This window comes from Fusarium musae, chromosome 5 (assembly GCF_019915245.1).
Source record: "Fusarium musae strain F31 chromosome 5, whole genome shotgun sequence".
NCBI classification, from domain to species: domain Eukaryota; kingdom Fungi; phylum Ascomycota; class Sordariomycetes; order Hypocreales; family Nectriaceae; genus Fusarium; species Fusarium musae.
The window spans coordinates 1144645-1159707 of NC_058391.1; the positions used below are offsets into that span (position 1 = coordinate 1144645).

At 49.1% G+C, this 15063-nt stretch overlaps 3 protein-coding genes and 1 non-coding gene across 4 annotated transcripts; 1 reads left to right on the top strand and 3 right to left on the bottom strand.

The window, feature by feature from the left end:
• Nucleotides 1–308: 308 nt before the first annotated feature.
• On the bottom strand, nucleotides 309–6235 carry J7337_006743 (uncharacterized protein; the record flags this gene model as incomplete). The annotated part of the gene is made up of 3 exons (XM_044824403.1): nucleotides 309–2858; nucleotides 2906–3366; nucleotides 3415–6235. 3 exons carry the CDS (start codon nucleotides 6233–6235, stop codon nucleotides 309–311), a joined length of 5832 nt encoding a protein of 1943 aa, XP_044680060.1.
• Nucleotides 6236–6752: 517 nt separating this feature from the next.
• J7337_006744 (uncharacterized protein) lies at nucleotides 6753–10992 on the top strand (the record flags this gene model as incomplete). The annotated part of the gene is made up of 4 exons (XM_044824404.1): nucleotides 6753–7199; nucleotides 7325–8316; nucleotides 8369–10034; nucleotides 10186–10992. 4 exons carry the CDS (start codon nucleotides 6753–6755, stop codon nucleotides 10990–10992), a joined length of 3912 nt encoding a protein of 1303 aa, XP_044680061.1.
• A 367-nt stretch (nucleotides 10993–11359) lies between these two features.
• J7337_006745 (uncharacterized protein) lies at nucleotides 11360–12255 on the bottom strand (the record flags this gene model as incomplete). The annotated part of the gene is made up of 3 exons (XM_044824405.1): nucleotides 11360–12003; nucleotides 12052–12108; nucleotides 12162–12255. The coding sequence occupies 3 exons, from the start codon at nucleotides 12253–12255 to the stop codon at nucleotides 11360–11362; spliced, it is 795 nt and encodes a 264-aa protein (XP_044680062.1).
• Nucleotides 12256–14044: 1789 nt separating this feature from the next.
• On the bottom strand, nucleotides 14045–14134 carry J7337_006746. Its single transcript has one exon. It is a non-coding gene; the product is annotated as a tRNA-Ala (tRNA).
• Between the last annotated feature and the right edge of the window lie 929 nt (nucleotides 14135–15063).

The following is a 15063-nucleotide window of genomic DNA, read 5'->3' on the forward strand; positions in this document are numbered from 1 at the left end:
TCCCCGGTGATGCGGTTTGCATTGCATGGCGTTCTCGGAAAAGGGAAGAGGCAAGGGGGATAATGAAATTTAAGTTGATTGTTGAAATGAAAGCAAGCACTCCCATCAGCTGGGATGTATTATTTCTGTGAAGACTTTCATAAATGGTTTAAAGCCATGAAGCTCTCCTTATTACGAGCTAGATTTTTTTCTATCGTTATTCTCGTAGCTCATCACCCCATCTGTTGTTTTCCTCTCCAATGTCCTGCCCACAGTATACGCGTTCATAATTATTCTGCACGTGCGTGTTGCCTCACTACAGCCAGTTGTCAATGCTCGCCTTCACGACTAGCAAGCCATACCATGCCCTTCAGGTTCTCGACGACACTGTCTCGCATCCACCAAACACCCCCATCTTCCACTGTAGCATCTTGGTCGTCTTCCCTTACGACTTCACGACGTACGTGTGACTCGGTGATGGTCTCCTGACTGTCGAACATGTTGGTGTCTCGTAGTCGATCACGTACAGAAGCCCATTCGAACAGCAACCTGGCTCCCTCCAGACGCTCCCGATCTGTGCCTTCTGCAATGCCCTTGGCCATCTCCAGTCTTGCATCAACAGCACTGCTCGAGTGCTGAGTGTCGTCACCTCGCTCGAGCACTACTGCTCGCTCGGCGTAACTGATACCACGGAGACCCTCAAGTCCAAAGACCCATTCCAGAGGGTCTTTGCCATTTTCATCCCTACCAAGTGCCCGAAGAGTTGAAGCAAAGGCTCCTTCGCGCGGTGGGCGCCTGCGGAGGTACAGACTTTGGGTGTCTTGGAAAGCAGCTCTAACCTCTGGGTTAGAGAAGTCAAGCTCCACATCCCAGAACTGGGGTCCACATGTGGTTGACAGACTAGCAATCTGGTCTATTGGTGGAAGGATGCAAGGAGCCGTGCGATTCAGAACCGGCTCAGTAGAGGTGTTCTTACGCATCCTTATTTGGACAGGAACAGTGATTGGCTGGCCGGTGAGAACATCTTTTGTGACCAGACACCGCTGCTCTGTAGCCAGAACCCAGAAATGGCGAAGAGCTTGGAGATGGGATCGATTGTCCATAACACTCGTAGGGAAAATGGGGTAAAATGCAACCAATAGAGAAGCAATAGCGAGGTTGCTGGTGCCAAAAGTTGCTGTTCCGCATCCCAAGAACAAAGCGCCGATCGCGAGATGAGCCGCAAGATGAGAACCGTAGGGTGTCTCAGGATCATCACGACCATGAAGTGCACGAAGACGACGTAGGACAGGAACATCACCTGTTCCGGCCATGACAATGGACGCAGATATGGCAACGATGTCTTGACACATGCGTGCATTGGTTCGTGTTAGTTCTTCATCATACGGCGGAGTACCATTGGGATGCATGCCTGCAGTGGATGGTATCTGTGCGATACGCATAAACTGATCCAAATAATAAAGTAGAAGATCCCGGACTTTAGGAGATGCGCTGCCAGAGAAGCGCAGTGCAATAGAGAAGCAGAGGCCAGCCACTATGCTGTGGAATGCCATATCAGTTGACTGCAGTTTTGTTGTTGACTGTAGCTTGAACTGGGAACGATAAGGACGTGGTAGGTTCTTGCGAATCCAAGCAAATGTCGGCTCAATCTTGGACCACATGATTATATTCTTCGTCAAGGTCCGCAAGAGAAGAATATCAGGACGAATGTAGTCAAATTGCAAGACCGAGTTGGGTATGTCGATCTTGCGCGCGACGATCTGATCTTCTGTCTTCATGTAGATGAGAGCCAGGGCCATGACAGCGCCAGCAGCTGCTCGGTCCAGAATATGAACTACTTCAATGTTTTTAGTTGTTGTAGCATGAGAAATGAGTTTTTCTGTGAGTCTCATGTCATGCAATCCCTTGAGATCATTGCCTTTGCCTAGGTTGATGAATCCGAGAGCAAATCCAGCTGCCAATCGGTAGCATTCGCTTCTCAGGGGCTCTTCTTCATCCTCTTCGTCAATATGCTCAATTTCAGAGAGCATAATCTCACTCATTCGCCGGTGTTGACTGTTGGCATATAGTAAGCCGATGCCCATTATACCAGAAGTCTGCGTTAGGGGTGACAGATTCAATTCTGCCGCTCCACGAGGCAACATCCTTGTGGCATGAACGGAAAGTAAGCGAGTAATCAACGAATCCATTGTACCCATGTAAGATGCTGCCAGACCCAGAAGTAACCCGATGGAGGTCATTGTATGTTTTGGTGTCAGATATTTGAACGCAACCCATTTTGCGACATCTTTCAAATGGCCGTTCAGGCCAAGAGCAAGGAGGAAACCAGCATGTCGATTGTTGAGATCTTGACCAGGTTTGTTGTAAAGAATCCATGATGTATCGATACCTTGGGCCTGGGGAGAAATAGCTAACCCAGCTGCGACGCCTTGGTGAAAGAAGCCCCAGCACACCTTTTCTTCTGAGAACTGTGATTTGTCTACACCCACCGTGGTATTTGTTGGTTTTACAATGCAATTGAGGTTAAATCCACCAATATGAAACTTCTGCGTGATCAAAGGGTAGCGAAGACTGTAGTATAGCAAAGCCCGGCCTGCCGGAATTGCCAAAGTGCCTGCTGCAATTCTTGTTACGAGCTCCTTTTGCTTCTCAAGATATTCGCTCTCTGGCCAACTTGGGTGGGGATCGAGTCGAACCAGTCTTGCCTTATGGGTGGAAAGTAAATCTTGAGCTTCGTTAAGACGACGATCTTCTTTGAATAAGGAGCGAATGATGGCCTGACGTTCCGTTCCTCCACCCTCATCGTATCCGGTATTGTTTGATTCATCGACACTTTGACAAAGCAGTTTGTAATCCCAAGTGGCATTGTGTGTCGGTGTCTAATGCTTGTAAGTGGTGGTCCGTGAAGACTGGGTTGAAATCTTACTAGAATCTTGGAAGCGCTTGGTTTAGCTTGCTTCCCAGGAGCGAGAATGAGGCTGATATCCCGGCGGTCAACCAATTCGAGGAGGTCCTTGGACCAGGAGGTCGGTGGGTGCGGTTGACACAATGAAATGGCATCACGTAGAGGTGTAAGAATGGCCTCTGGGAGGGTATCAAGAATTAATGGTGTAATTCCGGCATCCCTCATAGCTTCCACCATCTGTACTGCACTCGTGCTTGGTTTCATAAATTTGAAGAATTGCTTAAACATAAGTGTTCTTGGGAGAATAGACTCCCATCGCCTGTCCTGTGACTTTTCCGCTTCGGACAATTGGGAGCCAGCGTAATAAACATCCGCTGGGGTGATGTAAGGAACCCTCCGTTCTCCAGTGAGACGTGATTGAATCCAGTTGACGACATCTGGCCTTACGGGTGGCTGAGGGATTGCAGGCCTCAGATTGAGATCTGATCTATTGGTTAGCTTTGTATCACAAAGATGGTTCACGAACATACCGGAATCATGACGTTGATCAACGTCTTCTTGTATGCCCGCCTCATATATAGCGATGAAGCTGGGCCACCTGAGCCATCGAGCTATTTGACACATAATGACTCGGAGATCAGCACGGCCAGGAGATCTGAATTCTGGTGTCATGATATCAAGTTTTTCTTCCTCGAGAAGTAGGTGCAATCCCATAAACACATCAACAGCAACCTTGCGGCGGCTCTCCATGCTTTTGCCAAGTGAAGTTGGCATATAACCAACGGCTCCGAATGCCGTTTCGCCTAGTACAGAGGCCATATACTCTTTGGCCATAGATATATGTTTCGAAATGAAAGTTGTAGATGGTGTTTCGTCTCCAGGATCGTCCCCATCTTCATCCAGCGCCCACTCCCAACCTCCATTCATCATCCAAGTTGGACACCCTAACGAATTTGAAGTCTCAGCTTTTTCCAAGTATCTCCAATCCTCCGATTCTCTGATCGAGCCAAAAGTCCCCGAAGGGTGCCTTCTTCTTCGAAGAAGTTGTCGAGTTTTCTGTAAAGGCTTTGTGCCAGTCCAGCCGAGACTCAGAAACAAAGACAAAAGGAGGACGGTCATCGCAGGCCATTCGATATCGGTATTTGTCTCGCCATGGCCTCCCATCCATTGCATACAGTGAAGCCAGCCAGCGAAGATGTGTTCACCAAGTGCATGTGGCAGAATGCTACGACAAACGTCCAGGACTCTCCGAGCGTGAGGTGACCGCGGTTCGAGCTGTATACGGAGCTCGTGAAGGCGACCCTCAGCATCGACAACATCAACAATGCCACCTTGTCGCGGATGCCGTACACCGACAATGCTGCCATTACTGAGGTCAATAACCTCAGACTTTCTCTGAGTAACATCACGGTCCACAACTCTGCCACAATATTGCAAACTCCTAGTGTTATCGACGAAAAGAAGTGAAAGCGAGATTTTTGTAAGGACACTCCACGGTGCCTGGGTACTTAGTTCGTGCCGGCCATCCATCGATTCCGACAGGATTAGGATCGCAGAATGGTCACCGTCCATTAGTTTGCAAGAGTCAACGACATTTTGAGCATGTCGTCTGTCAACAACGGTGGCTACGACGGTTGTACCGTCGGGTTTGTTCTTCTTCCCTTGCTTGGTGCCCATATTAGTCCCACGCTGAATACCCAGCTCCAGTGTGAGAAGTTGAAGACGTCTCTCGGTAGCATCCTGAATGCCAATGAGAAGTTGGCTTTGGTCATGGCCGTCGATTGCAAACGGAGGCGCCACCAAAATGAAGACCTTGGTTTGGGTTCGGGCTGGCTTATCCGAGTATCGAACATTGGAATTATTCATAGGTACGCTGTGAAGTTTAGTAAACAGTATTTCATGCTGTAGCCCATCAAACTCATGATCATCTAGACCCATGTTGTGAAACCCTTCGTCGAGGCCTTCATAGAAAGGTGCCGCTAACAGACTGCTCAGACTAGGATGAATCTGATGGGCGTAGTTGGCACTAAGGCGTGCATGGCTTCCTTGTGATTCATGCCTCCTAGCCCCGACATGACTGGATAACAGCGGCTGATCCGGCAATATGGCTCTTTCATGCGACGCAGACAAGTCCGCTCTCGCCAACATGGAGCTGACCCTACGAGAGCTCCTCCGCGCAACACCACTGCCTTCCTTGTCTTGTTGTTCTAATGATGACACAAGGTCAATCATGGGCTTTTCAAGGCGCTCACTCTTTCTCGGCCGCTTTCCTGGAAGAGGTGCTCCAAAGCTTTCTCGCAGGTTGGGCTGGACAGGTGTGCCAGGAGTACTAGCAAATGCAGGAGGCATGGAACTACGACGCCGGGCAGTCTTTGATTTAGCATCTTTCTGTCGAGCAAGAAAACGGTCTTCATGCTGCAGGTACGTGAGGCGCCAGACAGTGTATTCACTAGTTTCGCGGTTGATTGTCACCGCAATGATCAGAGGTTGACTTAGATCTTGTGTCAAGGCGCCAGGAATTTTGATCTCTTCCACATGGAGAACTTCTTCAGCTGAATCGAGGAATGCCAGCTTCTTAGTTGCTGTCTGCCTTAAGCTCTTGCCATTTTGGGGCTCTTGGTTTGTGACGACCAGTCCCAATTCCAACAGCGGGTCAGTCAATGAAACAAGGCGTGGCCAGCGGGACTCGGGTTGTTCCAGCGGAGCTTCCCAAAGGTTATCTAAAGTCGAGCTCAGACGAAGTGAAAGTGCCTTCGGTTTCCCAAGGCCTTCCACAGAAAACGCGGTCAATTGAGAGCTATTGAATGCTGTCAACTGCGAAGAGACGAAGGAATTCGGCGGCACTCGAGGAAACTTGAAGGAAATTGGCGCAACACTCTCAGCTTTTTGCTTTCGTTGAATGATAACTCCAACTGGGCCTGCGAATGCTGTTTCAACTTCGAATGGCATATGGACAATATGACTGGTGCCAGAGAGGAAATATATGTGCGCCTGTGTCTTGAGGAAGACAACCAACGCTTTAGACAAAGCGGGCCGCTGGTCCGATTGTGCCTCTTCCTCTTGTGTAGATTTGTCGTCCTTGGAAGCCGGAAAGTATGCTAGGAGAGCCTGTATGACAGGTTCTTTTTCGAGTTCGAATCTGAAGGTCTTTCGAAATATTCCACCTCGACACCATATGACGCAGTGTTCCGTCGAAAGGATTTCATCTTCGAGATCTCCATCGAGTCGATCCTCTGTTGAAATATCCCATGTATAGGACGTTGGGGGTGGATTCGGCGGTAACAATTGTTCGTTAATGGCATGTTGAAGCCCTGAGGGCTGGTGCAACCCCAGGGACTTCACCGTCGCCATGTTTCAATGCCCGCCATAAGCTGCTTCAGCGCGAGAAACAAGCGATCCTTCAAGGAATTACCAATGGTTTCTCGAGAAGAAAATGATGGTCGGTCGTCTCTTGAGGAAGGAGAGAGATTTGAATATATTTTGCTGCGCGTCAAGATATTGTTTACTTTATGTTGGATCTGTCAGTGGTGCACTGCGCCCCGCGAAGGTGCCCTGGTCCTACCTATCATGAGTGCTAAGTTAGATGGTGGGGCTACCTAGTAGGTACCTTAGGCGCGAATACACCCTTCAGTCGTTCTTGGCGCGTCCAAAACCGAAGCTCTTTGAAGCTCCACTGCCTCGTGACGTAGCTGCAAGGTACAAGGTACCTCTACCGACCTTTTGCGCATCGGACCTTTGGAAGCTGTCATAGCTTTGGGTCAGGGCTCTCAACAACTACTTAGAACAACCCAGCAACTTTCCAGCACATACAAACGCTCTCGTTCGGGGTTTTATAGCTTTCCAGAATGATATCATTGTTGTCATTGCAATGACGGAGCAGTCACCGCAACCGAGCCATGAGTTGGCGCGCGATACCGATGCCCAACCGTCGGAGCATGAGCCAGCAATAGCCGCCAACGAAACGTTCCCGTTTGTAGAAAACAAAGTTCCAGACGATGTCGCGCACGAGAAAGATGCTGAATCAGGAGATGCGACGGGCAAGGAAGGGGGTACCGAAGCCAGAGATGTAAAGAATGAGGAAAGCAATGATAAAAAGTCGGGCCACGATGAAGACAATGAAGAAGAAGAAGATGACGATGACGATGAAGCTGACGATGAAGACGACGACGACGACGACGACGAAGATGATGATGATGAGGATGAGGATGAGGATGAGGAACCAAGACTCAAATATGCTCGGTTAACTCAACACCTTAACGGAGTGTATCGAAACGGCGATGCAACTAGCGCGTTTCTTGTCGCGGGAGATAAAATGGTAGGTTACGTTTGTGTCGGGGCATGTCAGCTTGCTAATGTCTATCCAGATAGTTGGAACGCATAATGGCAATATCGTAAGTCTTGGACAGGCGGTCAACGCGACTCTCACTAATTCCGGGCCAGCACATTGTTCAGCTCCCCATGTTCCAATCCATGAGAGTATACCATGCGCACTCAGCCTCAGTTACCTCTATATCAATATCTCCGTACCCTCCTCCATTGCCGACTGAGAAGAAGCCGGAAGCAGCGCCAAGGCATACGACATCTAGCAACGCTACTGTCTCCTCTGGCCGCCAGGCCGATGCATCTCCGGCGGCAGCCTCCAGAAGACCCCGCGAAGCGTCACAAATCCCCAGGACGCCATCTAACGATATTTATGTGGCGACTTCCTCTTTGGATGGCAATGTATGTGTGCAGTCTCTTATTGATATGAAGGATGTCCAGCTGCGGAACTTTGCCCGGCCCGTTCAAGCTGTGGCTCTGTCGCCAGAATTCAAGACAGATCGTACCTATTTGTCAGGAGGACTTGCTGGTCAGCTCATTCTTACCGCCGGAGGTGGTCCGGGTCGCAGTACCTCGACAACAACTGGAACTGCTGCGGCCACAGCTTCCGGCTGGCTGGGTAGTATGGGACTTGGCAGCAATAGTGGCAAAGACACTATCTTACACTCTGGCGAAGGAGCTATCAGCACTATTAAATGGTCCCTGTCTGGGAAATATGTGGTGTGGCTCAATGAACATGGAATCAAAATTATGCGGTCAAAGCTCCACCTCGAGAGCGCAGACATAGAAGATGCTTGGAAACGAGTTGGGCACATTGATCGCCCACAAACTGATGAATGGGAGACCATGGCAAGTGTATGGAAAGGCCGCGTTGAATGGATCGATGAACAAGCTGTTGAACTGGATGAATCTGACCAGAGCAATGTTGATAAAGGGCTATCTCCTGCTGCACACAAGCTCAGAGAACAGGCTGCATCGGGCAAGAAGAATATCGAGCGGTTGCTTGTAGGTTGGGGTGGGACGATATGGATCATACACGTTCATCCAGGAGGCGTCGGTGTCGGCCGGCACGCTGGCGAGAAGACTGTTGGCCGTGCTGAAATTGTTAAAATGTAAGTTTTGCAGTGAATATGGTCTCCTTGAGTTAAATCTGACCTGACACAGACTTCGGATGGATTGCATCATTTCCGGCATTTCGTTATATACCCACAACCTTTTGTTAGTACTCGCGTATTGCTTGCCTGAAGACGAGGACGAGGATGAGGATTCCGGATCGATTCCAAACTCGCCAGACAAGAAGCATAAATCCAAACCTTCAACAGGAAGCGAGCCCTCTGGCGGTGTTCGCCGCCGACAGAATAACCAGCCGCCTGAACTCCGCCTTATCGATCTCAACTCCCAGGCCGAAGCCGACAAAGACAGTTTGAGCGTCAGTCGTTACGAGAGATTGTCATCAGGTGATTACCACTTAGGTGTTTTGCCTGCACGCAATGCTGCGTCTGCAATCGCTTCATCTCGGGGCGCTCTGGAGGCGATCGCTGGGATCGGCACGGATATGTGGAATGCGGCCATCAACCCTCGCTCCCTATTCAGTTCCGGAGCTAGCACGCGTAGCCGAGGGAGCGGTGATGATTCTAGTCTCGTAGGGAGTACGGCAGGGACGATTCGACCCGGCAACAATCAAAGACTTTCCCCCACCGTTCATTCTGGCCTTGTCAAACCAGGCGTGAAGATCTTCATACATAGTCCGTATGACTGCATCCTCGCGACCAGGCGAGATCTGAGTGATCATTTGGGATGGCTTCTAGAGCGCCAGCACTACCAGCGTGCCTGGGAGTTACTCGATGAACACCCGGAGATCATGGCACCGCTAAACGAAGGGGCTAATGATGGTACTCCTTTGATTCCCACACTGAACCAGGAGCCTAGTGACGAATTCAATGATGACGAATCTGTCGTCGATTCGCAACTGCGAGATTTCTATTCTTCGGCAGAGCGAGAGAAAAGGCGTATCGGAGAACTCTGGATACAGGAGCTTATTGAAGAGAATAACTGGGCATCTGCTGGTAAAGTGTGTGGCCAGGTGCTCAAGACGCCTGACAGATGGGAGAAGTGGGTTTGGACGTTTGCTGGTGCGAAGAAATTCGATGCTATCACGGACTACATTCCCACAGAGCCCATGCATCCGCCCCTTCCTTCGACTATTTATGAAGTTGTACTTGGCCATTATATTCAAAACGACAAGCCAAGGTTTAGGGAGCTATTGGATCGTTGGTCACCTGAGCTTTTCGACATTAAAACAATCACAACTGCGCTGGAGAACCAGCTCAAATATCGAGACGTGCGCGAAGACAGCATCGACGAAGGGGAAAAGGGGCGAGACTGGAGGATCGTAATAGAGAGCTTGGCAAGGTTACACGAGGCCAACGGACGACATCGCGAGGCTCTCAAATGCTATATCAAACTCCATGATGCGGATTCGGCTTTCAGGTTGATTAGAGACAACCACCTTGCAGAAGCTGTTGAAGACGATATTCCTAGCTTCATTGGCCTCAGAGTTCCATCAGGTAAAGTCAACGAAATGGCAGCAGAGGAGCTTGATGAAGCGACATCAGAAGCCATCACACTGCTCGTTGACGAAGCTCAGCATGGTCTCCTGCGCCCTGATATTGTGGTGGAGCAACTACTCTCCAAGAAGCTCAACCTGTACATATACTTCTATTTCCGAGGTCTATGGAAGGGCGATGGCATTCAGGAACATAGTGGAGAGAATGTGGACCGGCTGGTGATGGACAGTCAATCTTTGGTTGACAACTTCGCGGATTTGGCTGTACATTTGTTTGCGACCTTCGACCGGGCGTTGCTTATGCAGTACCTGAAGACTTCGGTCTCCTATACATTTGAAAAGGCAACCCTAAGCCCCTCTCTCTCCCCTCTCCAAAAAAAACCATCGTGGCGCTCTAGCTACTAACTCAGTGCAGGCTGTTCAAGAGTGTGAGACGTTCTCATACTACGACGAGCTCGTGTTTCTATACTCTAAAACGGGCCAAATGAAACGAGCTCTGTACCTCATCATCGATCGTCTAAAGAATGTTCACAAAGCAATTGAGTTTGCTAAAGAACAGGACGACCCTGACCTATGGGAAGACCTACTTAAATACAGCATGGACAAACCCAGCTTCATTCGAGGTCTGCTGGAGCAAGTAGGTACAGCTATCAACCCAATTACTGTAGTGCAGCGAATTCCCGAGGGACTCGAGATTGAGGGTCTCAGGGAGGGGCTTACGCACATGATGAAGGAACACGAGATCCAGTACAGTATTAGTTCGGGCGTTGCAAGAGTCCTTCGCAGCGAGGTTGCCACGGCGCAGAACGAGCTTCGAGCTGGTCAACGTAAGGGTATCAAGTTCGAGGTAGTTATTCAGGAACAGGAACATGTGGATATACAAGTCAAGGATGTTTCCACGGACCCCGACAATCCAGAACCCAACCCTTCTCACCCATCTACGGCCCATGATCACAGAGTGCCGAAACCGGGACACTGCGCACGATGTCACGAACCATTTACAGAGTTCGAGATGGAAACATTAGTTGGGTATGCTTGCGGGCATGTGTTTCACGTGAGTCATCTACTGGAGATGTTGCATGGGAACAAGAAAGTGGATGTTGATTTAGGCAATGGCTCTGAGGAGGGAAGTCGGTACTCCATAGGCATGAAGGTGATGAGAGCGCGATTACTGAAGGATAAGATGAAAGGGGGCTGCCCTGTATGTCATGTCAAAGAGTAAAGATATCAGGACATAAAGGGTTTATACGTGACGGCGCATAGAGAGGTCAGTCTTAGCACACTAGTTTGGATAGTTTCACGGCGTACAATAAAGACACATATGATGGTAGCAAATCCGAGTTCTTTTCAGAGTACCTAGGTACAGCACAGCGCGTATTAAGTCCCTCACTCGGTTCCGACAAGCCAGAAAATCCATAACAATCCTGTACGTGCCACCATTCTACTTGCTGCAGGCTCTTGAACCAACGACCATTGATATTTCCATGTCAAACCATCCAACACTATCCGTTTCTCTCTAGCGTGAAAGATATATCCGAGTATAGAGTGAGCATGATGAATGCATGTGGAAGCATGATAGAAGTTTTGTTTTAGAAGATGACAGCAATGAGCATGCCAGCGATGGCGAGTGCGGCACCAGGAGCAAGCATCCTAGCTGCTGCGCTGGCAGTGACACCAGGGGTGCCGGTAGGAGTGCTCTCGTCGGTCTCCTCGGCAGAGGAAGGGTAAGTGTCTGTGGCAGTGCCAGAGACAACGGACTCGTACCGGGTCTCAGAGTCAGTCACGACGACAGCGGTGTCAGAGACAGAGGATCCGTAGGCGGCGGTGGTGGTCTGGACGCCGGGCACATCGGTGACACTGTTGACAGCAGAAGGGGAAGGGTTCTCGACGCTGGCGGAGTTGGTAAGGCCAGGGTTGGTCTCCTGCTTGCCAGAGGCAGAACCAGGTCCAGAGATGTAGCTGGGACCGGAGGGGGAGGGGATAGGGATAACAGGGACACCAGTAGACGGAGATCCAGTCTGATCAGCAGGAGGAATGGCCTCGGTGGAAGCAGAGGTACCCTGGGCGCCGACGGAGATAGCGGAGCTGCCAGGAGGAGTACCTCCAGTGGGAGCAGTGGGAATGTCGGCGGCAGAGGAAGGCTGCATCGCGATGCTGTAAGGCACGGAGGTGACTTGATTGCACTGGGTCTCGTGGGTGACAGTGCAGATGTTCATGGTAGAGACAATAGTGCCTACCATCAGTCAGCATATGCCATATCAAAGGTAATAGAAATGCATACCGTCAGAGACTGTATAACCAGAATCAGTCACAGCAGTTTCAGTGGTGGTATGAGCAGCTGGGCAAGTGTTAGTGCAAATATAATATCACGAGACCTATGAGGTTACAAACACAGACAAGTAGCAGTCTCGCCCCCAGTTGCGGCGACAGAGGCAGCACAGAAAGCCAGAATGGTGGCGACGGCCTTGAGCTTGAGAACAGCCATTGCGAAGGTGGTGAGTCTGTTGATTATCGAAGAGATTAGCAAGTGTTCCGTGAGGCGCGGTGGAGGAGAGGAGAGGACAGCGCGAGGCGCGTGTGTGAGAAAAGCGGTGGAGGTGACGGAGCACAAGTGCAGAATGCTTCAAGAGACGCACAGAGTGCAAATATGAAGTTGAATGAAAACTCACAGGTTTGGTGTTTGAAAGATATTGTAGTGCAAGTGACTGTATGCAAAGGGTAATGCAAAAGGGTGTTGAGGTGCACGATCGATGCAGTGAAGAGAAGATGAGAGAGAGGGTGAAGAAGAGAACAAGAGAAGTGGAAAAATCAAATGACGAGAGGATTCCTTTTCTACCTCGGCGCAGAGGTAAACAATAGCAGAGGCCCCTGCGTTAGTTTGGCTGCAAGTGTCAGTCCGTTGACAGTGACGGACCTTCGCAGTGACGAGCAGCTGGCGAGTTATGGTTTCAAGGGGCAACGGTTCAACAGCAATAAGGATGAATAGGTAACATCTAGTAATTATTACATGTAGGTAACTATAGATACTGATAGAATACTAAAGCAACAGCCGTTATTTGGTGGTACCGACTCTTTGTTGCACTACGTGGTGTTGAGGCATCCCGTCGCGCTTTTGGTGTTTGCCCCTGAGCTGGAGGTTGAGTCACAAAGTCCCTTCATAAAGGGTCTTAACAATAGCCATAGTTGCCGGGGCGAGAACTTAACGATGGTTTGATATTTCTGGGTGTCATTTCTTGGGGGGTTTTCTATTTGGTTACTTGAATGAGTGTTGTTGGATCTGTTGCTGGTATATGCTAGTAGGTTTCTTGGGAGCCCTGCACGTTCTCAGGTAGCTACTATACACAAATTGGTTCAAGTTCCTACATTCATATGCATATTTATCCAAGCCTTCGACGTAGCTATCAAACGTCAGAAATATACAAGTCTTCAGAGCAGCTCTGCACTGTAACTCTGCTCATCGAAACTGATCCTTGACATAAGGAACTGCCGCCCACATACTTGACCTCGGTCAACAGCATTGTGTTTTACAGCTCATGTCTAATCACTCTTGCCACTTAGATTCGAAGACATTCATTCTCTACATGAATTTGCGAGACTGCGGGCCCTGTCCTACGTTGCAACCGCAGCGGCATCTCGCATTTCTGCACACAACATAAGCCATATCTGTCTGAGATAGATTAACGATTCACATCTTCTCCCAGCAACTTTTGCTATAGTATCCTCAGTCTAGACTCACGAAATCTGCTGAGCAACATGCGGGTCCCCTCGCTCAGCATGAATACGATGCTTCAACAAGACTCAGGGTAATCTCACATACCTAGGCTGTGCTATTGTCTCTCCAACACGTGTCTGGACAGTCCACTTGTGTCGTGCCACTTGCATGTGCTTCAGAGTGAGTACCCGATGAAGGACAGGCAGTCTCCGAGAAGAGTTATGCAAAGTACCTATATGTAACTCTGTTGGCATGGGGAGGACAGGTTGAGGTTTGTCTAAGCGAAAGAGTGGGTTTTGTGACAAAACGGTATGTCTCAGGGTCCTTTGCATCTGCCTACAACATTCTCATACCAAGACATCGAGAGCATGAATTGCGATTAGAGTTGTGGCCACATAAGCAATATACCTGGCTATGCAAATGTTTAAAAACAATATTATTCTACTGCACCATTATGTAAAGTATTGAGGCACTATAAACGGGATCTCGGATGTATAGGGTAAACCGTATAGCTAATGGGGAACAAAAAGAGGATATAATGATGGATTCTAACCATCTTCAATGGACGAACAGGGAATCGAACCCTGGACCACTCCCAGATTCTTCAGGTGAATTATGCTAAGGGAGTATTATACCACTAAACCATTCGCCCGGTTGGATATTGGGTAGAAACCAAATCGCTGTCCTTGTTCGCTGCATGGAATTGTGGAAAAGTCTTTACTCAACTTGGTACACAAATTTCATGATATATCTCTTATCCTGATGCCCTCATCGCAATTGATTTCTCATGTTCTCAAATGTAATATCATGAGCTCATATTCTGCCCACCATCGTACAAAGAGAAAAGTAAATCCCCAATCCTAGCATTTAGGTATTGACCTCTCCTGTTATCAAGTCCTTCCAGTCGCCTACCATGAGAAGGGCTGCACTTGAAGCCCTTGAGCTGAAAGGATAAATGAGATGTCCCTTTTAGCCTTCGAACAGTGGTCTCAGTCGTCTGAGATGTCCGGTAGTCGATAATATCGTAGTTACCAGCACACCATAACAGACCAACATGACCAGCCGGGTTATGAGATCAGGAAGAACCATCATTAATACCCCTAGACAGAGAAAACTCATAGAAAAACCGTTTACGAGAGTTCTCAGAGGAACAATAGGAGCGGCAGGTGGTGCTTGATTGACTCCAGGAACATTTGTTGCCGTCCCGTGTGATAGGGCGAGGAGGTCTGACGCACCAAGGAATTGAGTTTCTTCGTCTATCAAAATCTGCCTATGGTTCAGATAAGTTCTGTAAGCTTGTATCTCGTCATTCGTTGGTGGTGGTCGCTTTTGCATGTATTCTAGTGTCGACATCGCCATTTCTGACTCAGTTAGATAAAGTCGTGCCCGGGTCTTTGATGCACTCACTGTACTTGGAAAGAATATCATTTATTCTTTCCATAAGATTTACCCTATCTTGATGGATCTGGTGGCCGAGCCGCCGTTCTTCCCGAGCAGATACAGGTATATGCGCCCCAAATCGTGTAGTGATGGAATCCATGCGTATTAGTTCTTCCTCCAACATCCCAAGTTGGTCTTGAT